Source organism: Mus caroli, chromosome 10, assembly GCF_900094665.2.
Source record: "Mus caroli chromosome 10, CAROLI_EIJ_v1.1, whole genome shotgun sequence".
NCBI classification, from domain to species: domain Eukaryota; kingdom Metazoa; phylum Chordata; class Mammalia; order Rodentia; family Muridae; genus Mus; species Mus caroli.
The window spans coordinates 56,217,873-56,244,563 of NC_034579.1; the positions used below are offsets into that span (position 1 = coordinate 56,217,873).

The window sequence follows — 26,691 nt, forward strand, 5'->3', positions numbered from 1 at the left end:
ACCTTGGGGGGCTAGCTTTAGTAATGATCTAAGGGTTTAGCCAGGAGACCTTGGGGGGCTAGCTTTAGTAATGATCTAAGGGTTTAGCCAGGAGAGGGAAGGGGAAAGGGCAAAAGCTGCTGGTACCATGTATGTCGTGCCTGGGCCTGTTAGAGCCCTTCAGGTAGCTTCTGTCTCTGTCTGTTTCCGTGTATGCAACAGTAGCAATTATAGAAGACAGGAAGTGGGGGAAGGACATTGGAGAAGCTAGAGGGATGGAAATGATGGAAATGTTCATGTGTGAAATTCTCATCAAAATAAGTGTTCAAAGCAAAACACAACAACCAACCAAATAAAGAAATGCTACCTACTGCCTATGTATGTTTGAGACAGGGTCTCTCACTGTAGCCCAGGATTTCCTTGAACTTGTAAACCTCCTTGTCTCAGCCTCCCCAGTGGCTGTGGGTACAAGCATGAGTTAGTACACCCTGCTCAGGTATGTACGTGACCTCACGGACACTTGCCTACTGCCCCTAGGGTAGGGGACAATATCTGCTTGGAGACAGATGCCCTATCGTTCCCCTATGTAGCTTCGAATGCTCTGGCTTTCCTATCTCTGGCATCCTTCTGTGACTTGGCACACATGCTTGCTTCTCTCCCTTGCTCAGGGCTGACTTCAGTATGGGAGAGAGGCCTGAATACTTTTTGATCTCCAAGCTTCCTTACAGCAGTAGGTGACAGGAGATGTGGTGGTGTTTTGTTTGTCTTGTTGTTGTTGTTGTTTTGTTTTGTAGGGTTTTTGAGACCTGGTTTCTCTGTGTAGCCCTGGATGTCCTGGAACTTGCTCCGAGTTGGCCTCAAACTCAACAGACATCCTCCTGCCTCTGCCTCCCTAGTGCTGGGATTAAAGGCTGCACCACCGCAGTCTGTCAGCAGTGGTGGTTTGATGGCTTCATTTTTTGACAGGATCTCAGGAAGTCCAAAGTGGACTCAGTAGCCAATTTCTAACCCACTTGCCTCTACTTCCTAAATGCTAGGATTACAGGCATGCACCACCGTGCTCTGCTTCTGTGGGTAAGAAATCCAGGGCACTCAGGATAGGCAAACAGCTCCTGAGTCTTGTGTTTAACCCCTTCTTTCTCCAGGCTATCATATAACCAAAAGATAAACCCGTTCCGCTCTCCATTTTAAAGCTCCAGTGCAGGACCCAGGACTGGGCGATCAGCAGGCGCTCAGCCCATATGCACATGTGTGCAGATGGCAAAGCTAGTGTGTGTGTGTGTGTGTGTGTGTGTTGGGGAGGCCCTCGGTTGTCTCCCAGAAACCCCTGGCAAAACTAAGGCGCAGGATCTTGGCAGGCTGAGAGGCTAGCTAGGCTGCATCAGCTCCGGGAGCGTCCAAGTAGGGAGCGGCTGGTAGGCGGTCAAGGTCAGTTCCAGGGCAGCGGGAGGGGCGGGGCTCGGGGCGGGGCTGCGACCCGGAGACAGTGATGGGCACGCCCCGGCCCGGGGACTCGGCGCCGGAAGACGCGAGGACCAAGGTCCGCTACAGGTGAGGTCACCGGGGATCCTTGTTCCCTCGCGCGGCGTGGGGTACACTAGGGGCATGACAGGGGCCGCGGAATTAGGAGGGGGCCGTTGCCTAGGATACTTAACGCCGGTCCGGAGGACCAGGTTCCTCGGGATTCATTGCTCCTCAATGTCCGCTAAGTCTGTCTGGGAAGAACTTGGGGTCTTGGGAGGGGGGAGCAGGACGCGCAGGGGTAGCGGGGCAAGCGTGGCCTTGATCTTGGGAGGGTCTTAGATAGAAGGACTGAGGTGTCTGAGGGCAGCGGGAGACCCTTAGGAATCTCAGAGAAAGTGAGTAGGGTTGCCTAGGGGCTCATCGATTCGGGTGCATTTGAGGCCCCCTTCACCCCGCCCCCCCCCCCTGCGAAATAGGGGTTCTGTCAGAAAAAGCGAGACCAGCTATGACTGAATCCCCTCCTCTTCTCTCTCTCTCTCCCTCTCTCTCTTTCTCTCCTCCCCTCCCCCTCTCTCTTTCCCTTTCCCACTCTCCCTCTCTCTTACTCTCTCGTCCTCCCTCCTCCCCCTCTTCCCAGGCACTCTGTTCTTTCCAAGACCACACACTCAACACATCCCCATCACCCACTAAGATTACTTTGACCCTGGGATTTAGGGGTGTGGGGGGAATGCTCAGCTGTCTTAAGAGCTGAGGCCCCCGAGGGAGGACAGGTGTAGTTTGGAAAGAAACTTCCAGATCTCCCCACTCAGCACCTATGAACCAAGGCTAGCATCAGCTTCTAACATGAGCCTGTGTCCCCTGCCAACACACCCCAAGTGCTCAGCCACACTCTCAAGGGACTGCATGTCAACACTGACCTAAGTCACCTCCTGTTCACTAGAGCTGGGCCTATCAAGTACTGTACAGCCAGTGGGCCTTGTCTGGAGGGAGATGCAGGTTGGCAATGGCCAGGGATGGGCAGGTCACTCGGTGTGTGTGTGTGTGTGTGTGTGTGTGTGTGTATGTGTGGCTGAGTGCAGGAGTGTCTATGCCAAAGTGAGCGCTTCTTTTCCTCCTTCTCTTCATTCTATCAGCCAGTCCCTTTTAGCATGGGGTGTTTTTCAACGGTATATTTAGGGGTGCATTCCTCAGCAGCTGTCCCTAGAGTGCTCACTCTCAGCCTGGTCCTTGGTGTCCAAAGAGGGGAGCCATCGCCTCCCTTCCCCAGTGGAAGAGGGGACGGATGTCATAGCCTATTGAGTCACACTCCAGGAGCCTCTTCTGCCTCAAGGCCACTGTGGAGATGTGGTTACCCTGTGTGTCAATGTTGAAATTTTCCTTCCCGAGAAGCCAGGATGACTCAAAAGACTGGGTGGTGTATTGGTGGTGTATTTTTTGTGGCGGAGACAGCAGGGTGGCTTCACTTTGGCCTGGGTGCACAGGGTTCCTGTTATGTGTTGTCTGAAGCTTGACCTCTGAACAGCTATGGCAGAAATGTGTTCCACTAGATTCCTGAAGGTCTCTTTACACCGGGTTCAGGCTGCATGTCTGGCAGAGAGGACGGTTGATAGGCAAGTTCAAGTGTGAACCATCACATTGTGTATGTGTTTGTATGTTTTGGGAGATGGGGCAATTGGTAAATTACTTAGAAATAAAGTTGTTTTTTTTTTGCCTGGGATGGGCAGGGAGACGGGATGGGGCTTCATGTAGCCCTTGACAGCCTCAAACTTACCATGGATCCAAGAATGGCCTTGAACTTCTGATTCTCCTGCCTCTACCTCTCTAATACTGGGATTACAAGTGTGCTCTACCACACCTGTTTTACTCGATACTAGGAATTTAACCCAGGACTTTGTAGATTCTAGGTAAACACTCCACCAACAAATCACTTAGCACTGAAAAGTCCTTTTAAACCAGTAGTTCTCGACCTATGGGTCTCCATGCCTTTGGGGGTCTGAATGACACAAAAGTCACCTGAGGCCGTCAGAAAACACGTATATACATTTTGATTCATAACAGTAGCAAAATTACAGTTATGAAGTAGCAATGAAAATAATATTATGGTTGAGGGTCACCACAGCATGAGGAACTGTGTTACATGGTCTCAGCATTTGGAAGGGTGAGGACCACTGTTTTAAGCTCTTATTTCTGAACCCAGTAGTTATAATTGAGGTTCTCCGTACTTCCTAGCTGGAAGTTAAAGCTAGGGTCATCCACAACTCAACAGCTCTGCCCATAGCCTTAGACTAAACTTGAAAGTATGTCCAAGTTTAAAACCTTGCGCACAGATGTCCGTCCCCAGAGACACTGTTCACAACAACCGTGAAGCGAAAGCTAAAGTGTTGGGCAACGCACGGGAATTTGGTTTGGTCATATGATGGTGTTATTTAGCCATGTGAAGAAGGAACACTGATGCCATACAAGTCAGGGAAAGGAACCATACGAGAGGTTGTGTGCTGGATAACTCCGCTTGCATAAAACACGTAGGATAGGCAAATCTGTAGGACAAGGGCATGAAGAGTTTACCAAAGGATTTCTCCAAGACAGGCTCTCCACACATTCCAGGCTGGCCCTGAACTCTCTAGCCTCTACCTCAGTGTCCCTCCCCCCGAGTGCTGGGTTTATGGGCATGTCCCATCACATCCTGATGAAAGTTATCTGGATTGATAGCTGTGGTGGTTGTGCAATCTGGAAAGTATAGTAAAAGCTGCCAAATTACACTTTAAATGGTAACCTGTGTACGTGAATTTTATTTGGTTAAAGAAATCATGGGGCTAGAAAGATGGCCTAGTGGATAAGAGGACTGGTCGTTCTTCCAGAGGACCCTGGCTTGATTCCCAGCGCCCATGACAGCTCACAACTTCCTATAACTCCAGTCCTAGGGGATCTGGACTGTAGGCCCTGCATGTACTTGCTACACAGACAAAACATCCACATAAGAAATAAACAAACTATTAAGGAAGAAAGAAATCATATAGTTATAGAACCCTCTCACTGTTGTCTGTTTTGAGATTGAGTTTTAGTCTGAAAATCACTCTTTTAGTTAAGGTTAGCCTTGAACTTATGTTCTGGGATCACAGGTATGATGTACCATCACTGGTAGCTTCCCTATCTAACGTGTGTGTGTGTGTGTATATGTGTATGTATGTGTGTGTGTGTGTATGTATGTGTATGTGTGTGTGTGTATATGTATGTGTGTATGTATGTGTGTGTATGTGTGTGTGTGTATGTGCGTATAAATAGGCCTAAAGTTAACACTGGGTACTCTTCCCTAAAATATTTGTCTATTTTATTTTATTTTCTAAGACCAGGTCTCACTTTATGGCCCTAGCTAGTTCAGACCAGGCTAGCTTTGAACCACAGTGCTAGGATTAAAGACCTGCTCCTCTACGCTCTCCCTCCCTTTTAATGAGACAGGGTCTCTCTGATCCAGAGACTCATTGGTTTGCCTAGGTCAGCTGAGCAATCAATCACCTTCAGGGCTCAGCTCATCTCTGCTTACCCAGTGCTGGAGTTACAGTGCCCAACTTTTGTTGTTGTTGTTATTGTTTAAAGATTTATTTATTTGTTATATGTAAGTACACTGTAGCTGTTTTCAGACACACCAGAAGAGGGCATCAAATCTCATTACAGATGGTTGTGAGCCACCATGTGGTTGCTGGGAATTGAACTCAGGACCTCCGGAAGAGCAGTCAGTGCTCTTAACCTCTGAGCCATCTCTCAGCCCCTCTAAGTGGTGGGTTCCTGGGATAGGAACTCAGGTCCTCACACTTGTAGAGCAGACACTTTACCAGCTGAGCCGTCTCCACAGGCCTATCTCACTTCTGAAGGCCAGTTATCTTTGCAAAAATAACATGTACTTGTCTAGCAAACCAAACAAGAGAAGCTCCTTCTTAGCCCACTCTTCACATCATAATGGGCCAGGTCTGAAAAAGGCTGAGCGTTCTTCAGCAGTTCACGCCTAGGAATTGCAAAGCCCCAGGGCAAAGGCAGGGAACGCCAGGCATTGCCGCAATCGTGTGTGTGTGTGTGTGTGTGTGTGTGTGTGTGTGTGTGTGTGTGTGTGTGTGTGACACCTATGCACCTAGGGGCTGTGCCTTACTGCTTGCACAGGGTGAACGGCTCTACAAGTACTGATTCTGTTGCCTGACTTTCCCATAGGCAAGCCTTTCATGGAAAAATGGTATTCACCCTTTGAAAGCGAACAGGTCGGTGCCAGGCTTGGTGGTGCTTGCCTTTAATCCCAGCGCTCCAGAGGCAGAGGCAGATTCCTGTGAATTCGAGGCCAGCCTGGTCTACAGAGCAAGTCTCAGGACAGAGAATAGGTTATATGAGTATGTGGGAGTTTCTCTCTCTCTCTCTCTCTCTCTCTCTCTCTCTCTCTCTCTCTCTCTCCCCCCCCCCCCCCCCCCCCCCCCCCCACCGTCCGAGATAGGGTCTCTCTGTGTAGCCCTGGCTGTCCTGGAACTCACTCTGTAGACCAGGCTGGCCTCAAACTCAGAAATCTGCCTGCCTCTGCCTCCCAAGTGTCGGGATTAAAGGTGTGCGCCACCACTGCCCGGCTTTGTGGGAGTTTCCTTTGGAGTCTCCCACCGATGGAGGTTTCTGTGGGTTACTGGAGTTTCCCAGTGGTTGCAGTTGGCCCATCCTGGCTGCCGTGTGAGAAGACACACGGATGCAGTCACTCATTCCAGGCGTGCACTTGGGGTCTGCAGCTGGAGGTGGAGGTTCTGCAGCCCCAGACTGTGGTTTTAGGTGGCTGGCCAAGTAGGTCATGGCCCAACAAAGAGGAGCCTGCCCCTGCCCATCCCAACCCTTGTTCCGGAGAGGGGCAGCCAAGAATGGACAGAGAAAAGCCAAGGGCAATCATTGTGTCCAAGTGTTGGGCAAGGAGCTGAAATGTTCCGGGGAGTTGCTGGCCTTTTATCCCCCAAGTGAGGGTGGCAGAGGTCAGTGGAGGAGAGAGGGCAGCAGGGAGTGGCGCAGCCTAACTTTTCTTGGTATTTGACTCTGAGGTCCTCAAGACCGAGAAGAGCGGTTTGGCTCTGGTGGGGGCTGGCTCAGGTGAGCATCGCAAAGGGTTGCGTTTTGGGGGGAGTAGCTAGGTGCTGAGGAAGGAGTGGAGGCTTCTGGGGCTTGCTTAATCCCTTCCTTGGACCAGCTCAGTAGATGCTGGCACATGCCCCTCCCAGAGAAGGAGTTCTCAGGAGACACGGGGCAGGTTTGCTGGCCCATCTGGTGTGATGGACTCTGAGTGATGTTGGTGCTGGCCTGTCACCTGCCCTACCCACGTTTTTGCCACATGTGTCTTGAACTCTTCCTACCCACTTCTGACCTTACAACTAACTGCTGGCCTAGGGCAGGACTGGGCCCACACAGAAGGAGGCAGGCACAGGGTACCCCACTGTGGTCCGCCTTCTGACCTTCCATGCTTCCAGGCCCTGCTAACCCACTGGTGTCCATTCCTGCTTCTGACTGAGTACCTGTGTCCTCCTGAATATTCGCCTTCTTCTATTCAGTTGGCATGTTCAGCCTGCTCATACTAGGAGTTAGCTCACAGTGGGCAGCCGCTCTCTGAGGAGTTAGAAGAGGAGAGGGAACATTTGCCTTCTGGGGGATTTGATCTGGTCCCAATCCTGTCAGGGACTCAGTCTCCTAATCTGTCAGATGGGTGGATGCTGAAACCTTGGTGTCTTAGAAGCTACTTAACCAATGAGAAATAACCTTAAGTTCCCTTCAGACTCCCGATGCAGGGCTCTCCCACCCCCAGCACCAAGTGTAAACAGTGTGAGGAGCTCTGATCAGGAGCTCTCCTGCCTGAGCAGGAAGCTTTGGGAACAGTCCCAGGGGTTTCTGTGTCTTAGAGTCAATCCTGTGTGTATAAGGCTATCTCATGTGTATCAGTGCTGACTGGACCCTTAGTGCTTCCGATTGAAACAGGTAAACTGAGGGAGCTTGGTGGCTCAGTGGTTAAGGGTAATGGCTGCTCTTGGCTGAACTTGGGTTCCATTCCCGGAGCCCACAGCTCACAACCATCTGTATAACTCCAGTTCCACGGGACCCCACATCGCCTTCTGGCTATGCAAGCATGCTGTGGTGCCCAGATACACTTGCAGGCAAGCATTCATACACATAAAGTAAAGCAGGGCTGGAGAGGTGGCTCAGCGGTTAAGAGCACTGACTGCTCTTCCAGAGGTCCCGAGTTCAAATCCCAGCAACAGTGTACTCATATAAATATAGCAAATAAATCTAAAAAAAAAAAGGTTAAAAAAATAAATAAAAAGAGTACAGCAAAGCTCAGAGAAGAGTGGGGTTCCCTTTAGCCACGCAGACAGTCAGACAGTGGGTGGCCCTGCCGTGCCCCAGTGCCTCCTGAGAAAGCCATTCAGCGACTTGAGCTTGTCCTTCAAGGCTCGGCTAGGAGTCCATTTCTCTCTCTCTCTCTCTCTCTCTCTCTCTCTGTGTCTCTCTCTCTCTCTCTGTCTCTCTCTCTCTGTGTACATGCGTACACTTGGAGGCCAAAGGTTGTTGGGTGTCATTTTTTAGGAGGTATCCACACTGTGTCTGAGACAGGGCGTCTCACTGGGACCTGGGGCTCACCCGTTCCACTAGGCTGGCTGGCCAGTGAGCTCTGGGAGTCTTCTCCTCCTGCCATGTGTGCACTACAGCACCTGGCTTTTGTGTGGATGCTGTGGATGCTTTTGTGTGGATGCGGTGGCTAGAACTCAGCTTATCCTGCTTGCATAGTGGGCACTTTGCCCACTGAGCTGCCTCTCAAGACTTCTGGCTGGTTTGGTTTGGTTTGGTTTGGTTTGGTTTTGGGTTTGGTTTTGGTTGAGACAGGGTTTCTCTGAGTAGCCCCTGGCTGGATCTGGAAACCAGGCTGGTCTGAACTTGAACTCGGAGGTCTGCCTGCCTTTGCCTTCCAAGTGCTGGGATTTTTAAAAGCCTTTATGTAGCTCAGACTGAGTGGGGGTGACTTTGAACTTCTGACCTCCCTGCCTCTACCTCCCAGCTACGGGGATTGTAGGCATGGACCACTGTGCCTAGTTACTCCTTCCTTCCTTTCTTTTCTTTTTTCTTTCTTTTTTGGTTTTTTTGAGACAGGGTTTCTCTGTATAGCCCTGGCTCTCCTGGAATTCACTTTGTAGACCAGGCTGGCCTCGAACTCAGAAATCTGCCTGCCTCTGCCTCCCAAGTGCTGGGATTAAAGGTGTGTGCCACCACTGCCCAGCAAGTTACTCCTTTCTTTTTTTTTAATATTTATTTATTTATTATATGTAAGTACACTGTAGCTGTCTTCAGACACTCCAGAAGACGGTGTCAGATCTCATTACAGACGGTTGTGAGCCACCATGTGGTTGCTGGGATTTGAACTCAGGACCTTCGGAAGAGCAGTCGGCGCTCTTAACCGCTGAGCTGAGCCATCTCACCAGCCCAAGTTACTCCTTTGTTATGTCCCCCAAATGGCATTATTGGTGCTCTGCCTGGAGCCCACAGAATAGCTGGGCCTCTCTATAGCATTTCTGTCCTTGGTATCTCCCTAGAGTCCCTTCCTGTGACTTGGCCCAGGTTGGAGGAAGTCTGATGTCCTCTGGTCTGAGACAGTACCACCCAGCAACCCTTTTCCTGCTATCTAGACCTCAGCTGCAGGGATGTGGCCCTCACATGGGTGGGTGGCTCCTTCTATACTGGCAAGCCCTTAGGCTGTCTCAAGGGCACTTGGTATGTCATCTCTAGGGTTTATTTGTGCTGGAGACAAATCCCAGTCCCTCTTGGGGCAGACTCCAGAATACTGCCGTGGCTCTGACAACATCATGGAGATACTGGGTGGGAGCCCGAGCCACTTGAGCGTGCGTTTACCTCTGGGCTCAGCAGTTCCGTGTTTAGTGCCCTAGGCTGCCGCTTTCCTCTGCCTTTGATGCCTCAACGTCTGGCTCTGGACCAAAGGTTTTGGAATTTTAGCACGCTAGGGTTTAACTAAGGTTTGTTCTCAGTTGGCTGGAACTGGGTAGCCCTCCTCAGTCCAGGGGTGAGCCTGAAGCTTGGGCCCCACCCAACATAGGCACTCCTTAGATGCTTGCTCTCTTGTCTCTCAAAAAACCTTGCTCTCCCCTGTCAGCACCATCTACCTGATAGCTAGTGTTTTTCTAACCCTCCTTCCTCATTTCAGATAGTCATTGAGATTTTTCCCAGCAGGTCTTTCACCCCACTTCCATGGCTTGGATCATATCCCCTAGATGTCCCTGGGTGTGGGAGATTGCTGCTTTGGAGTGACCTACCCCACTGCAGGCTCCTTCCCTATACCTTATTGTCCTCGGCTCATGCCACACAATCTTAGTCTCTTTGTGGCGTTGTCACAAAATGTCACTCGTGTATAACGAGCAGAACACTTATGGGCTCATGGTTCCAGTTTGTGTTTGTTTGTTTGTTTGTTTGTTTGTTTTCAAGACAGGGTTTCTCCGTTTAACAGTCCTGGCTTTCCTGGATCTCATTTTGTAGACCAGGCTGTTTCTGAACTCACAGAGCTATGCTTGCCTCTGCCTCCTGAGTGCTGGGATCAAAAATATGTGTCACCACATCATGGTTCTAAAGGCTGGGACGTCCAAAGTTAATGTGTCAGCCTCTGCCAAGAGCCTTCCTGCTGCATCTTCTCCTGGGGAAGGCAAAAGAAAGAAAGAAAAAAAAAGAACAAGTTCCCAATTTGAAGCCTTGGGACCCGATTTTAAAAATTGCACTTTTATGTTATTTATTTTGTGTGTGCGCACATGTGTGAAGGTGTACCTGTGTGTTTGCATGTACGCATATGTGTGCTTGTCGGGGTGCATGTGTGGAGGACAACTTTCTGAAGTTGATTTTCATCGTGGGAAGCTGGGCATTGAACTCATGTTTGGCAGGCTTGGCAGCAGGCACCTTTACCAGCTAAGCCACCTCACCGGCCCCTCAGCACCTTTTATAGTCAGCAAAAATCTATTCATAGGTGGGACTTTCATGACCTAAACACCTCCCACGAGGGCCAACTCTACACTGTCATATCAGAGATTACATTTCCAGTGTGTGCTTTGAGGAACACAGTAAGCCATAGTAACACCCTATGTTTCAGGATGCTTGTCATAGGCTCTCAATGGCTCCCTTTAATCTGGGGCTCACAACTGGTGACCCAGGCTCCTAGCACAAGGTCATTCCAGTGTTTGTAACATGGAACAAGTTAAAGGATTTATTTTCTGCTAATGCAGCTTCTTTGGTTCCCAACAGGCAAGGCTACTATTTCTTGTTCATGTACTTGCACAACTTTGTGCATGGTTTTTGGTATGTGGTCCTTTGATGTTCTGAACTCTGCTTTCTAAGAGAATGTTTATGGGCTGGAGAGATGGCTCAGTGGTTAAGAGCACTGACTGCTCTTCTAGAGGTCCTGAGCTCAAATCCCTGCAACCCCATGGTGGCTCACGACCATCTGTAATGGGATCTGATGCCTTCTTATGGTGTGTGTGAAGACAGCAACAGTGTACTCACATACATAAAATAAATCTTTTTTTAAAAAGAGAGAATATTTATTAAATAATTAATATTGTATGTGTATGATATTGTTAGGGATGGGGTTGCATTGTCAGAGGACAACTTTTGGGAGCTGGTGTCCTCCTTCCACTGCGTTCTGGGGATCGAACCCTCAGGTTATCAGTCTTATACACTTGCTATGCCATCTTGCTCATCTGAGCTCTGCTTCTGTAAGGCTGGAGGCCAAGACTGTCTGTCTGACCCCATGATCCACAACTGTACATGTATGTCGAGTAGCCATTGCTTCCTCTTAGGAAATCTTTGCTGTACATTTAGGAAAGACACATTGAAGCACGGCTTGATAGTCATGACTTTGGGTGCATAGAAAGGCTCTGGGGAGGATCCGGATGCCTCCAGAGAAGGGAGCGGGTGTTTTTGCTGGGGTGAGTGCAGGCTGTTCCCTATTCTTATTTAATTTAATTTAATTTAATTTAATTTAATTTAATTTAATTTAATTTAATTTAATTCAGTGTCCATAGAGTTGGAATTTTGTGAATTTCGTGGGGCTGGGGAGAGAAGCGGCCCAGGGGTTAAAGCAATTGTCACGCAAGTGTGATAGATGAACTTGGATCCTTGGCACCCAATAAAATGACAAGTGAGCATGGCAGCCCACTTGTAATTCCATCCCTAAAAGGGTAGAGAGACAGGGGATCCTGTCCCAGCTAGCCTAGCCAAATTGGTTAGCTCTGAGTTCAACTGAGAGTCCTCGTCTCCACAAATAACGTGGACAGTGACGGAGGGAAACTCCTGCTGACACCTGTCTCTTCCCATGGACACCCCTTCCCTCCTGCTCCCCTGAATCTGATATAGTATCTTCTCCCAGCCCCCAAGTGCCAAGTTCAAGATGGGGTCCCAGGTCTCGGTGGATACAGGAGCCGTGCACGTGGTGATCGTGGGCGGGGGCTTCGGAGGGATAGCGGCTGCCAGCCAGCTGCAGGCGCTGAATGTCCCCTTCATGCTGGTGGATATGAAGGACTCCTTCCACCACAATGTGGCAGCCCTCCGGGCCTCCGTGGAGAGCGGTGAGTTGCTCCTTTGCGAGCATGGTCTTGTCTGTTATGGGCTATGATGACAGGGCTGGGGTCGTTTTCTCTATATTAGGGCAAGTTGCTCCAGGCATCGGATTCATTCCGGAGAGGCTCGAGCCGCTGGTCTTAAGCATCTCCCATAATGAGGCCTTAGAGTAAGAGCTTAGGTTCTTCTGAGGAGCAGACGGGCACTTCAGGACAGAGTGGGTACCTGGGTATACCCACTGGCCTGGCTGTGGCCAAGAGCATCCTTGTGGGTACATGGCTGGGGAAAGCTTCTCTGTACCCATTCCCAGGGTTCGCCAAAAAGACATTCATTTCGTACTCGGTGACCTTCAAGGACAACTTCCGCCAGGGCAAAGTGATTGGCATAGACTTGAAGAACCGGATGGTGTTGCTACAGGGTGGCGAGGTGAGTGTGTGGGGTCGCTCTGGTGGGAGGGGGTCCACTCAGGGTCCAAGAGGAGCCATCCGTAGGCTCCAAGCCCCGCTCGCTGCTCCAAGTACATTCTTCCTCATGTTGGTCACGGTAGACACAAGATGGTGGCTGGGGTGGCCTGAGTCATTCCTACGTGCCAAGCACTGTCCTGAGATTTACAGACGTGCCTTGTCATGATAGAAGGAAGGTGCTAAACTATATGAGGCAGGGGAAGGAATTGGGGATGTGGCTCCGTTAGTAGAGTTCTTGCCTACCGTGCATGAAGCTCTGGCTTTGGTCCTCAGTATGGAGCACGGTGCATGCCATGTAGTTCCATATTACATGGGAACAGGAGGCAGGAGGTTAGACAGTTAAGGTCACATCCTCAGCTACATAGCCTGGGCTATACAAGACCCTGTCTCAAAACCAAAAAGTCCAGGGCTGGAGGGATGGCTCAGCGGTTAAGAGCACTGACTGCTCTTCCAGAGGCCCCGAGTTCAATTCCCAGCAACCACATGATGGTTCACAGCCATCTGTAATGGGATCCGATGCCCTCTTCTGGTGTGTCTGAAGACAGCTACAATGTAGTCATATACATAGAATCAATAAGTAAATCTTTAAAAAAAAAAAAAGTCCAGAAGATTCTAAACTGGAGGTGTGAGTCCTGCTTATTGGCCTCCCCTCCCCCCACCCTGCCCCAGGCAGCTTTCTGTTGGGCTCCCTGCTGTGGAGGTGGGGGCTCTCTGTATCCCCATGCTGGCTGACTATCCACGCCATGTTTCTTTAGGTGTTTCTTGGTACTTACATGGGCCTCCATCAATGTGGTATTTTCTTGTCCTCTCACAGGGCCGCCTTTCGGTGTCCTGAGGTTGGAGGTGGCAGCCTAGTCACTCCTCTCTGGCTTACTCTCCTGTTTCTTATCCACTGCAGGCCTTGCCCTTCTCACATCTTATCCTGGCCACAGGCAGCACCGGGCCCTTCCCTGGCAAGTTTAACGAGGTGTCCTGCCAGCAGGCAGCCATCCAGGCCTATGAGGACATGGTGAAGCAGGTGTGTCACACTGGGGGATATGGGACAGGGTGGGCAGGCCAGAGTGCCAGGGGCCACCACTGGGGCTCTGGTCAGGAGACTGTGGGAGGACATCAATGCTGGATCAACAGCCTTGGGGGAAGCACAGGTGCTACAGTGAGATTCTCCCAGAGTTCCTGTGTGTGTTCTGCTGGTATGTCACTGGCTTGTCTTACCTGCCGCTGCTTTGGGTAGGGATGCCTCCCATCCCACCTGCTCTGTGTGGCTCCATGCCACCAGTTTCCCCAGTGATCCCTCAAGGTGGGGAGGAGCTCCGTCTGGAGCCCACGTATGGAGAGAGCCCAGCTCTTCTTCGGCCACGAAGGCCTGTGGGTATGTTTCACGGTCCCTTCTTCTGCAGATCCAGCGCTCACAGTTCATCGTGGTGGTGGGAGGCGGCTCTGCAGGAGTAGAGATGGCAGCAGAGATTAAAACCGAGTACCCTGAGAAGGAGGTGAGGCTAGCCCCTTGGCTATGAACTCTCAGCAGGCACCTGCTTTGCTTGCTTGCTTTTTTTGGAAAAAAAAAAACTTATGTATTATATATGTTTGTTTGATTGTTTAGTGGTGTGTGAGTGTGCATGTGTGAGTGTGTGTGTGTGTGTGTGTGTGTGCAACCACATACAAGAACCATTGTGTAAGTGTGGCAGTAGGAGATTAACCCATGGGAATTGGTTTTTTTCTTCTGCCTTGTGTACCCTGGGGGATCGAACTCACGTAGTCATGCTTTAGGGCAAGCCCCTTTACCCAACCAGCCACCTCACCACCCCAGCAACACCAGGACATTGCTCAGGCCCTGGGAGACTGGAGCTCCATTTACGTAAGCAGAGTACATTTTCCATCTTGTACAAAAAGCAGTTCCATGAGCAATTTCCCCACACAGTGAGGGAGAGCCTCCTGCATAGGCTCTTGGTTGAGGAGAGCCCTGAAGGTGGGGAGAGGAGGGCCAGAGAGATGTTTCATAAGCCCGGCCTCCCACATCTCCTTTAGGATGACGCCTGGGTGTCCTTTGATGACCTCTTTTTGTTGTGAGGCTTCTTGGTGTGTTTGATTGGCAGCCCTCGCCCTGGACAGCCATGTCGGGGTCCATGCTCAGGGCATTGGGAGAGCTGCCCACAGCAGGGAAGGACTGATTCTCACTTTCTTCTACCCATGGAAGGGTGGCAACAGCTTGCCCTGACTCTTAATGCTAGAGAGATAGGAACCAAGCTGGTACCTTAGAGAGAGAAGGGTCTAAGCTTCTTGAATGATACGGTTTAAATGTGAGTTGTAGTGATGGGTTCTGCAGGCCAGGGCCTCCTGGAACCTCATGTGAGCCAGCCTTGGCTCATGTGGGTCAGCCTTAGATCATGTGAGCCAGCCTCTTCGAGCCACAGAGAGCCCACAAACAGCGTTCTCCTCCCTCAGGAGAGACGGTTGGCTTCGAAAAGGAAAATCAATCCGGGGTAATTTAATTATATGGTCGCTCTCTGACAAATGGTTGGAAATTATGGTGACTGATGGATGTAGTTAAAGTGTTCCTTTTGATTCATGAGTGCTGTGTCGGGGGAAACCCGCCGACTGCTGCTTGTTCTCAGTGCTTCTGTGGTGAGAAGAGTGGGTCTCTTCCAACCCTCAGTGTGTGTGTGTGTGGGGTGTCCCACAATGCAGTTCAGCTCCAACTGCCTGGAGTCAGCACATAGCCCCACAAGGCTGTTCGCACCTCAGATGGTGATGGAGTAGGTTGTCCCAGGCTTACCAGCACTGCCACCTGACCCAGCCGTGAATGGAAAGTTCCTCCCAGCAGGCTTCATAGTGGCCAGAGCGGCTTATAGACCCCAGGGAGGCAGCTTGCTTACTGTTTCTGTCTTAGGATGCTATTGCTGTGAAGAGACGTATGACCATCACAGCTTTCACTTTTAAGAGATTTATTTATTTTTATTTGATGGGTATGGGTGTTTTGCCTACCTGTATGTCTGTGCACCATGTGAATGCAGGCCCTGTGGAAGCCAGAAGTGGACCTAGGATCCCCTAGAACTGGTGTCACAGATAGCTGTGAGCTGCCATGTGGGTTGCGGGGAATCGAACCCAGGTTCTCTATGAGAACAGCAAATGCTCTTAACCGCTGAGCCATCCTGTGAGCCTCTCCAGACATGACCAGGACAACTCTTAGAAAGGAAAACCTTTAGCTGAGGCTGGCTTACAGGTTCAGAGGTTTAGTCCGTTATCATCGTGGGGGGAAGCATGGCAGCATGCAGGCCCGCACAGAGCTGGAGAAGGAGCTGTGAGTTCTACCTTTGGATCTGCAGGATGAGACAGTGAGACACACTTGATCTGCCTTGTGCTTCTGAAACTTCAAGACCCAAACCCAGTGACACACTTCCTCTAACAATGCCACAGTCCCTATGAGTCTATGGGGCCATTTTCATTCAAACTACCGCACTTAACCATTGCCGAGTTACCTACCACAAAGGATATTTTAAAGGACACAGATGGGGCTGGAGAGATGACTCTGTGGTTGAGAACTCATCCTGCTCTTGCAGAGGACCCAGCACCCACATCTGAGGCTCACACTGCCAGTAACTCCAGCAGATCCCGGGGATCTGATGCCCTCTTCTGGACTCAACAGGCACTGCACTCACGTGCACTATCCACAAACAGACACTTATACACATAACTAAAAATCAAGAATGCCTTTTAAGACTGCTGGGCCGTGGTGGCGCACACCTTTAATCCCAGCACTTGGGAGGCAGAGGCAGGCAGATTTCTGAGTTCGAGGCAAGTCTGGTCTACAAAATGAGTTCCAGGACAGCCAAGGCTACACAGAGAAACCCTGTCTGGTGGGGGGGGGGCGGGGGGGGGGGGAAGCCTTTTAAGGACATCAATGAACAGCCAGATAAAGAGGGTCCAAGCACAGGGCCCTCTTTCTCCCTGACATTGGGGTGTGCCATGTGGCCATGGTCATGCATGTTGAGGCTCTCTAGGCCCTGTAGGGAATCTTTGAAGGCTTCGCTGGGGAGCCATGATGAACCGTGGAACTCCCAACTCTAGCTGTCATCTGCCTCCTGGCGACTGGGGAAGGGATTGGAAGCTCCTATCATGGTTTGAGTCTGAGGCTGCTGTCTCATCAGAACGAAGGATGAGCCCATCACTCAGGAAATTCCAAGGCATTCAGCAGTTTTATCATTCAGAGAATCACGAAGATCTCAGAAGCTCTGGGTTGGGAATTACAGCCGATTATCAGAACCCATGGCATTCCCAGCACTAGAAGGGCTTAAGAGCTCTGCGTCAGCAACCGCCTCAGGGGTAAAGATTGAAGTAGTACATTTCAACTAATTCCGTATAAGATCTATGTTGTATTGGTAGGCATGGAAGAGTCCTACAGAAGCCACCCATCATTGTGGGATTGGCATTTGCTGAGTTACCATGTATGTATAAATATATATATAGTATGTGAGTACACTGTAGCTATCTTCAGACATACCAGAAGAGGGCTTTGGATCCCATTACAGATGGTTGTGAGCCACCATGTGGTTGCTGGGAATTGAACTCAGGACCTCCGGAAGAGCAGTCAGTGCTCTTAACCTCTGAGCCATCTCTCAGCCCCATCTTTATCATATTTTTATTTGGATCCAAGCATAGTGGCACAAACCTTTTTTTCCAGCACTCGGGAGGCACAGGCAGGAGCATCTCTGTGAGTTTGAGGCCAATCAGGTCTACCTAGCTAGTTCCAGGACAGCTAGGGCTACATAGAGCAGTGGTTCTCAACCTTCCGAACGCTGTGACCCTTTAATACAGTTCCTCGTGTTGTGGTGACCCCCCACCCCCAACCATAAAATTATTTTCATTGCTGCTTCCTAATTGTAATTTTGCTATTATTATGAATCGTCATGTAAATATATAATATTTCTGATGGTCTGAGTTGACCCCTAAGGGTTGTGACCCATAGGGTGAACACCACTAACACAGAGAGATCCTGTCTCAAAATACAAAGTAAAATAATTTAAAAGTTTTACTTTGTTGGGTGGTGGTGGCACATGCTTTTAATCCCAGCACTTGGGAGACAGAGGCAGGCAGATCTCCGAGTTTGAGGATAGCCTGGTCTACAGAGTTTCAGGACAGTTAGGGCTACACAGAGAAACCCTGTCTTGAAAAACCTAGATAGATAGATAGATAGATAGATAGATAGATAGATAGATAGACAAACAAACAAACAAACAAACAAACAAACAAATAAGTAGAACTTGTGTTAGTGTTGCTATAGCCTGGTATTCACATTGGAATGCCAGCAGCTTATATAGTGATTATACAGTTTTGTATCCTGAAGGAATTGTCCGTTTGCCTTAGGTGAGGCATTGTACAGAGACACGTGGGTCTCTGGTTTAGGGGGACTGAGTTCTGAGTACTGAGATGTGGGCTGGGGCCCTGAACCCTGCAGAGATCATAGCTGATCCTCTGTCTCCTCAGTATTACATGGGAAGTCAGAGAGGGGACTCGGAGTCTTCCCGCTCAAGCCCTGTGGGTTTGTTTGTTTGTTTGTTTGTTTGTTTGTCCCAGGTCACTCTTATCCACTCCAGAGTACCCCTGGCCGACAAGGAACTCCTGCCCTGTGTGCGGCAGGAAGTGAAGGAGATCCTCCTCCGGAAGGGTGTGCAGCTGCTGCTGAGTACGTGAGAGTTCACCCGTCCTGCCCAGCCAACCCCAGCCCCCTTCCCCAAGTGCTGATGTAGTGCCCAGAGCCCCAGCCATGGCTGGGCTCCCTCCTTCCCACTGTATCTGGGGAGCAGCAGGACGACTCAGGCATCAGAGCTGGCTTGAGCTGTGTCCAGCTGGAGTCACAGGGTGCAGCAGTTCCCCGCTGTTGCTTAGCAACAGGACAGGTGGATGCTATTTACTGAATGAGTTAAAGTTCTTCCAAAGATCACCCTTGTTTTCATTTTTGATGTCTCAGTGGAAGAGGGAACAGACTTGTAATCTGAGGCATTGCATGTGTCTGTCTCTTCTTTCTTCCTTCCTTCCTTCCTTCCTTCCTTCCTTCCTTTTTTTTTTCTTTCTTTCCCTCTTCCTTTCACTTTTTTGAGACAGGGTTTCTCTGTGTAGCCCTGTCTGTCCTGGAACTCACTCTGTAGACCAGGCTGGTCTCGAACTCAGAGATCCTCCTGCCTCTGCCTCCTGAGTGCTGGGACTAAAGGTGTGTGCCACCACCACCCTGTTTTTTGGGTGTGGCTTTTTGCCCAGCGCAGGAAGGGACAGAACTTCCCAGCATTTGGAGTGGGATGGCACCTCAGAAGGCTGTGAGGTGGTTGCCGTGGAAACCACTCTCAGCTCTCACAGCCTCCGTTGTTAACTGGTCATGGAGGATAGGAAGCACTTTACTTCCAGACAGGTTTCCTCGTTTTCTCTGCTGTTTGCCATCCATCCATCCATCCATCCATCTCTGAGTCTCACATAGCATCCATCCATCCATCCATCTATCTACCTCTGAGTTTCACCTAGCATCCATCCATCCATCTATTTGTTCTTTAAATTTTATTTTATGTGTGTATGTTTTTTTAAGAGAATTTTATTTTATTTTATTTTATTTTTAAGATTAGCTGTCTTCAGACACACCAGAAGAGGGCGTCAGATCTCATTATGGATGGTTGTGAGCCACCATGTGGTTGCTGGGATTTAAACTCAGGACCTCTGAAAGAACAACAGTACTCTTAACCGCTGAGCCATCTCTCCAGCCCCTGTGTGGATGTTTTGTCTGTGTACCTAGAGTATGTCCAGTGCCTAGGGAGGCCAGAGGAAGGAATCAGATCCCCTTGAACTGGAGTTACAGATGGTTTTTATCTTCTGTTTGGATGGTGGGAGTCAAACCTGGATCCCCTGGAAGAGTACCAGTGTTCTTAACCACTGAGCCCTCTTCCCAGCCCTTCCGTATATACGAATATTTTATTTTGAGAAAGAGTGTATCATGTAGTCCAGGCTGGCCTTGTGGCCTTAAACTTTGTAGCCAAGGAGAACTTTGAGCGTCTAATCCTCCTGTCTCCGTTTCCAGAGTACTGGCATACACTCTATGCTTAGTTGATGTGGCATTGGGTATAGACACAGGGTACAAGCCTCCTGCCAACTGAGCCCTTTCTCTGCTTTCTGGTGTATGCTGTACTGAGAGGCCTTCTGCTTAGGATGTGCGAGCTGCCATTCCGAGAAGGAAGGGACCTTCCACTGAGTCGTGTTTCCTAGAACTCGAGAAGCTTGGCTTGGCTTCCCCCTCGCAGCTTCCTGGAACTTCCCTCCAGATGGACCCCTTGGGGACAGACGTCCAGATCCTGCTGCTCAGGAGAGTGGACGGAGGGAGAGTCATGAGGGACGACTCGCTTTTCCCTTGGTCCACCACGGGGTGTTCTGGCCTCTGTCAGCTTCCTGTCACGGAACCCTCCCACAGGTGAGCGGGTGAGCAACCTGGAGGAACTTCCTCGCAATGAGTATCGGGAGTACATCAAGGTGGAGACAGACAAGGGCACGGAGGTGGCCACCAACATGGTGATTGTGTGCAATGGGGTCAAGATCAACAGCTCTGCCTACCGCAGTGCATTTGGTAAGTGAGTGGCCCAGAGGTTGTTGCTCCCTAAGCTGCCCTGGCATTTGCAGACACACCATAGTCCTTGCCACCTGAACCAGCACCCCGTGTCTCCTCCTTTTATCCCAGAAGTTTATTAGACCTTGAACTTTAAATTCAGGTGAGTCAAGCCCAGCTGTTCCTCCCCCCTTCTCCCCCCGACACCCCCCTTGGAGGCCAGAATCCCCACACACACACCCGAGGTGAGTGCTTCCCCCTAGTGGTGAGAGATAGGAACAGGCTTCAGAGAGGTGAAAATGGCCTCTTTTCTTGATGCTTTCATTGAGGAAGCCCAGGAAGTCCCAGGTCAGGCTTTTCTCCGTCCACAGGTATGCTGCTCTCTCCAAATCCAGATCCAAGCATCGGGCCACTTCATTCTGAACCTCCCTTTGGGGGAGTCGGGACCTTAGTATGGCCTCATCTCTCAAAGTTCGGTAGTTAGACAGTGGGCCGATGCATGTTTAAGCATCTACATAGGAGAGTAAGACTCAGGGGCCAAGCTCCATGGTTACTCTGCATCTCCAGGTACCTGTCATTTATCCACTGCCGAGCATCCTTCCCTGACCAGTCTCTGCCAGATCCAACAGGAAGTTAGTTTTCAATCCAGAAGGAAGCCAGTCCACAGGGGTAGTGGGCAGAAATCCCAGGGTTTAATGTCTCATTATCCTAATGTATTTCCAAAGATAAGTTCTTTTCAACCCCTTTAAGGGAAGCTGTTTGTTGTTTAGGAAAGGCCTGTGTGTATTCCGAAATTCCCATGGATGTTCCAAAGACAGTTAGAGACTTGGGAAGCCAGGGGACTTGTAGAGAGCTCCCTGGCTTTCCAGTGATCTGCCTCTGTTCTTGTGGGTTAGGCTTGCTTCAGCAGGCAGGGTCTTGGGTGGGGACTTCAGGCTCGATGACGGCCGGTGGGGGTGTCATTTCTTAGCACATACCTCCAAAGTGACTGAACCCACACCCTATACTCATGCAATTCCGTGGTGTCATCTTGCCCAGCAGAGAGTAGGCTGGCCAGCAATGGTGCTCTGAAAGTGAACGAGTTCCTCCAGGTGGAAGGTTACAGCAATATTTATGCCATTGGTGACTGTGCCGATACCAAGGAGCCCAAGATGGCCTACCACGCTGGCCTGCATGCCAACGTTGCCGTGGCCAACATTGTCAACTCCATGAAGCAGAGGCCACTCAAAGCTTACAAGCCAGGTGAGGAAAGCCTGTTTATGTTTGTTGGTTTGGGATTAAACATGCAGAAGGCTTTGGGGCCTTACTCTCCTAGTAGATGCTTAAACACGCATCAGTCCACTAGCTTAACTACCCAACTTTAAGAGATGAGGCCTGGGCTAGAGGGATATCTCAGCAGTTAAGAGCACTGACTGCTCTTCCAAAAGTCCTGAGTTCAATTCCCAGGAACAACATGGTGGCTCATAGCCATCTATAATGGGATCTGATGCCTTCTTCTAAGAACAGCTATAGTGTACTCACATAAATATAATAAATATTTTAAAAAATAAAAAAAAAGAGAGATGAGGCCATATTAAGGTCCCGACTGCCCCAAAGGGAGGTTCAGAATGAAGTGGCCCAGTGCTATAAGATGAATTACCACCAGACTGCAGGTCTCCGCACAAAGCCTCTTTAAAACCAAACATGCTTTTGGCTGTAGCTCCGTGGTAGAATTCTTGCTTGGCACACTGAAGCCCCGGGTTTCACTGACAGTATTGCTAACAAAAGAGGCTGGGGGAGATGGCTCAGTCAGTGAAGTACTTAAAAAGCAGGGGCCTAGTTTGATGCCTAGAACACGTGTTAAGAAAAAGACAAAAAACTGGGCCTTGTGGTCAGGAAACAAAAAAATCCAGCTTTTTAAAAAAAATGTGAATGTCACCTGAAGAATGATAGCCCAGGTTGTCTCCTGATCTGCACCACACAAGCACACACACACACACACACACACACACACACACACACACACACACACGACTTGCTTTCCTAAAAGGTATTATGCATGGCTGCCTGCTGGAGTCTCAAACATCAGGCCTGCATCCCTCAAGCATCATCTTGCTCTGTGTGTCTGCCTCCCAGGTGCGCTGACATTCCTCCTGTCCATGGGCAGAAATGATGGCGTGGGTCAGATCAGTGGCTTCTACGTAGGCCGCCTCATGGTGCGGCTGGCCAAGAGCAGGGACCTTCTCATCTCCACAAGCTGGAAAACCATGCGGCAGTCTCCACCGTGACAGGGAGGCTGCGTGGGAGTTGAGGTACCGCTCGGAGGGGTGACAGACTGCTTGACAAAGGACACCCTTCTGACAGGTGCCAAGGGCGGAGCTCTTTGTCTGGATCGTGGTGTCAGTCATGTGCTGGCTGGGAATACAATTTGAGTAAAGCCAGAAATGAGAGACAGAGAGTAAAGGGGGGAGTGGGGAAGGCATTAAAAAAGAACAATTAGCCTAGAAGATTCGTTCCGGGTTTGGAAGGTCTGCCTGCAGCTGTGCTAGCTAAAGGGTGTTGGGGAGGCAGAGGGAGCTTCCCCTACTGCAGGCTTCTGTCTATGTGTGCACGTGAAAGCATCAGGCTTTGGGAGAACTGTTCAGAGCTCTTGTTGGGCAGAGCTGGGCTCCTCTAGTTGGCTCCTCATCTGTAGTATAGTAAAGAGAGCCCACAGCACGAGACCAAGGAGGGTGCTGGGGTGGGGAAGCTTGTCTATCTTACAGCAAGTACGTTATTAACTGAGGCCTTTTTTTCACTCTCCCTATGATTAGCATCCCCCCTCTCTTTCTCTCTCTCTCTCCTTCCCTCCTAACAACACTCACACAGCACGAGTACAGAATCTCTCTCTGCCCCCCACCATGTCTACCTACATTATTCAGATTGGCCTAGAACTCCTGAGTTCAGGTAATGCTCCTGTCTCAGTCTTTTCTGGTACCTTGGGACCATCTTTAACCTTCACGAGCCTTTATCTCCATATTCGGCTTGCCTGTGTGTCATAGGTGCATGTACGAAGAGTCAGACAAAATTCCCCTCTAGCTCACCCATCCGTTGCTGAAATCTCAGGGGAGATGTAAGCCACATCTGCCGCCTCTCCTAAGGTCTCACTGACAAACTGAGGCAGGGTTCTGTTAGACTTTACTCCATGGAACCAGTGAGTGTCATTAAAGCAGAGTGGTATATAACAGGTGGTAGGGCGCCACTGGATACACAGATGAGAGTCTCCTGGTCCTCGACACCACTCCACAATCAGATAAAATCAGTCAGCAAGGCCAGCTGGGACAACCCTTTTAAAAGGGGGAGCAGCTGAACACACCCCCTCCGGGCTGGTGGTTGCTTGCTTCTGAGGACAGTCACTCAAACACTACCCTAACAGGGTGAAGTTTATGTCTAGAGAGGCTGAGCCTGGCTGGGTGCAGGAATCCAGGGATGGAGACCTGTGACTTGGGGAGGGTACTGGCTGCTTGATCGCCAAAGACCAGATGGGCATCTCTGGATGGTACTTAGTGGTTTCTAGGTTACTAACAGGCTGCTGTTAGGGGGTGGGGAGCTGTGCTGCTCATTTCCTGGCCAGCTCCTGTCACTTGGGCCCCCATGGGTCACTATGTCCGCTATAGATTGCTAAGGTGTATGAAGTATATGAAGGACTTCTCTATCCAAGTAGGGAGTAGCCACTTGTGCATGGCCTAAGTTCAATGTCTATAGCAGAAGAGACTGGGAGTCCATTCCAGTAGATTTCGGCATGATTCACCCTACCCTGCCTCTTCCAGCTTGCTTTGGCCTTGGCCTTTGGTTATAGGTGGCAAGAGTCCTTGAGATACCAGCATCTCTGGTGCTTCCAGCCCATCCCCATTTGGGCTATGACCAAGGTCTGTTCCAGACTGGAGTTGAGACTTGACTCTCTCTCCCAGAGACTGACCAACCACCAGCAGCTTTGTCCCCGGCTCTGCTGCTGTGGACACCAGCCAGGAAGCCCACCCTCTCTGAGGGAAGGATCAACTACCTGCAGGAAGCCGGCCATGTGAGAGCTTTACAGAGCATGGCGGGACTCTTCAGTGACAGGCCTTGTGTTACTTCTTTACAACCGTCTGGATGACTCTGTCTGTGGGGAACGCGGCTGTCCAGGAGGAGGAAAACGTCGCAATAAAGGGCTGTGTTATAAGAAAGACGCTGGAGCTTTCATTTTTTTCTTCTCATTTTTCTTTTTCTTTAAAAAAACAAAAAAACCGAACAAACAAAAATCCCGAAGCAAAACCCTTTTAGGTGTAGTTACAAATATTTTAGGCGTCAGGGAGGGGACCCTATAACAGAAAAGCACCCCAAGATGTTCTTCTCATCTTCTCCACTGAGGGAGACAGCCAGTATACCTAGGTTAGGCAGTCACATCCTTTTCTCTTGGAAAAAGGAGGAACCCAAAGACACAGAAACTGTGAACGGATTTTGTGTGTGTGTGTGTGTGTGTGTGTGTAAAAGTCACTGCTATAAATCTAAAGAAGGCCTATTTTTATGTTTGTTTGTCTTGTTTGTTTTTGAAAAAGTTCTAAAACAACAGGAAGAAAAACACATGGAAAGAAAGCCCTGGTGGAGACCTGGTTAACTGTGGAAGAGAGGCCCTTTGTAAAGAGAATATAAAACGCACCGGACCCCTTCCCCAGGCAGGCAGGACCCGTTCCCGCTGCCTCCGTTCACCCTCTCAGCCACCCTCCGCTCCCATGCCCCGTCACCCTTCTGCAATCCTTGTAAAAAATAAAACCCCCGCTCTTGTGACGTCACGCCGATCCTCCTCCTTCTCTGCCGCTGGAGAGAGCTACTTGGTGTCCAGTTTGGCCATCTCCTGCACGTAGATGCCGATGCTCTCGCTGTCGAAGAGCAGGAAGTACACATTCTTCAGCGAGGACGAGCTCGAGTCGTCGAAGTGAGCCGAGATGGCCTTGAGGGTCACCTGGGCGGCCGTCTGTTTGGGGAAGCAGTTTCTATGTCCAAGGAAAAGAAGAGCCCGTGTCATTTTGGTCCCTGTCACCACCGTATAATTCTCTCCTAGTCTGGGGAGAGGGAGATCGGCTCCTTTTAGTCTTTGTTCTGACAGGGTCTCGCTATAGAGCCGTGGCTAGCCTGGAAGTCACCGTGTAGACCAGGCTGGACCTGAACTCAGAGATCCGCCTGCCTCTGCCTTCCAGAGCGCGTGATTAACCACACGCGGCATCACACCCTGCTCTCACTTTCTTCTTACTCCAGCCCTGGACCCTTGCTTGTACAGTGTGGGATTCCCCGTGCATGAGGCCAGTCCACAAATCACCTTCTCTGGCTCTAGTCAAGGGAAGGACAGGAGTAGGTGGAGATGTCCCCGAGCTACCCTAGATATGGTGACTTCAGCCAAGGTCACAGGCAGCTCTCAGTATGTAAAGGATGTCCCAAGTTGGATCCCGTGTCAACTGATTCAAAGAACTTGACTTTGTAAATCCTGTCAGTTCCACATCTATAAGACCATGTCTTCAAAAAGACAAACATGGTTTTTTGTTTTTATTTTTTAGCTCCTTCAGAAATGAGTTTACATGCTAACTGGGTTACCCAACAAGGGGCCTTCAGAATTGCTGGAGGCTGCGGCTCAGTTGGTTCATGGGTGCCTAGCACAGTGGTTCTCAACCTGTGGGTTGTGCCCCTCTTGGGGGGGGGGACTACTGACCTTTCACAGGGGTCACATGTCAGACATCCTGTATCTCTGATATTTACAATTCTTGTCAGTAGCAACGTTAACAGTTACAAAGTAGTGATGAAACTCATTTTATTGAGGGGGGGCGGAGCTCACCCCACTATGAGGAACTATATTAAGGGGTGGCAGCATTGGGAAGGTTGAGAACCACTAAGAGTCTTCACTCACCTGAACATGCTATGGTGGCTTCAGCAGCTACTCTTGGCAGGGTGGGTTGGTAGAAGTTTGCTGAGAACCCAGACAACCAGAGAGGGCGTCATTAACGGTGCTGTTCACCGGTCTCTAGGGTCACAGCCATCATAGCCACTTAGGGTCAGCTATCAAGAGACCTGGGGTAGTTCTGAGTCCAGGATATACCTGCTTTCTGAACTCTCTTGAGGGTCTCTGTGTGGGACATGCCACCCAAGTCCTGATCATGGAGAGTACATCCCATAGTATTCACTACTTTGTCCTCAGCTTGCTTTCCCGTGTCTCTGAGTCCAGCCTCTTCCCACCGAGCTTCAGTAAGAGCCTCTACTGCTCCCAGTTCAGTTAAGAAAGCCTCAGGAATGACACACACATACACAGACACACGTGCACATGTGACATCACTCACAAGTATACACAAAACCCAAGTGCCACTCGGCCTCACCCACAGTGTCTACCTTTCTGTCTGGACATTGGTATCAACCTGGCAGGAAAGCTGGCCCCAGACATGAAGTCCTGCTGTCCCAGACTGGGGGCCTGTCTGTGTTTGGAAAGTGGGAAATTAGCTTTCTCACTCTATTGCCTACCTAACATTCTGGCCATGCTGGAGGACCTTGGCTGCATCTCCTAGAATGGGCCAATGGAATGTGGACATGTTGGCGAGTAGCTGGTTCCCAACAGAAAGG

At 50.1% G+C, this 26,691-nt stretch overlaps 2 protein-coding genes across 14 annotated transcripts in view; one reads left to right on the top strand and one right to left on the bottom strand.

Annotated features, from left to right (window-relative positions):
* Positions 1-1,446: 1,446 nt before the first annotated feature.
* Positions 1,447-24,876, top strand: Aifm2 (apoptosis inducing factor mitochondria associated 2). 10 transcript variants are annotated; one of them, XM_021173446.1, is made up of 11 exons: positions 1,470-1,530; positions 11,314-11,420; positions 11,861-12,059; positions 12,362-12,477; positions 13,414-13,533; positions 13,913-14,005; positions 18,087-18,195; positions 19,960-20,112; positions 21,130-21,333; positions 22,207-22,382; positions 24,648-24,876. In XM_021173446.1, exons 2-10 carry the CDS (start codon positions 11,385-11,387, stop codon positions 22,356-22,358), a joined length of 1,182 nt encoding a protein of 393 aa, XP_021029105.1. In that variant the 5' UTR covers positions 1,470-1,530; positions 11,314-11,384; the 3' UTR covers positions 22,359-22,382; positions 24,648-24,876. The 10 variants fall into 10 exon arrangements, with proteins under 10 accessions (XP_021029110.1, XP_021029109.1, XP_029338401.1 ...); XM_021173445.2 differs by lacking the exon at positions 24,648-24,876 and adding an exon at positions 23,909-24,277; XM_021173444.2 differs by lacking the exon at positions 24,648-24,876 and adding an exon at positions 24,021-24,277.
* The window catches only part of LOC110302660 (core histone macro-H2A.2), a 46,318-nt gene continuing 43,895 nt past the window's right edge, over positions 24,269-26,691 (bottom strand). For 3 of the 4 annotated variants that reach the window (XM_029482542.1, XM_021173455.2, XM_021173453.2), the window contains exon 9: positions 24,794-25,082. In XM_029482542.1, coding sequence (XP_029338402.1) covers positions 24,917-25,082 — 166 coding nt within the window. In that variant the 3' untranslated portion in view covers positions 24,794-24,916. Of the gene's footprint in view, positions 25,083-26,691 lie in introns of all 4 variants that reach the window. The other variant, XM_021173452.2, reaches the window with a different exon arrangement.

Coding starts and splice junctions, on each gene's coding strand:
- Aifm2 (XM_021173446.1), top strand. CDS start 11,385: ATGCCTCCAGAGAAGGGAGCGGGTGTTTTTGCTGGG. Junction 11,421..11,860: donor GAGCGGGTGTTTTTGCTGGG/GTGAGTGCAGGC, acceptor ATCTTCTCCCAG/CCCCCAAGTGCCAAGTTCAA. Junction 20,113..21,129: donor TGCCTACCGCAGTGCATTTG/GTAAGTGAGTGG, acceptor CATCTTGCCCAG/CAGAGAGTAGGCTGGCCAGC.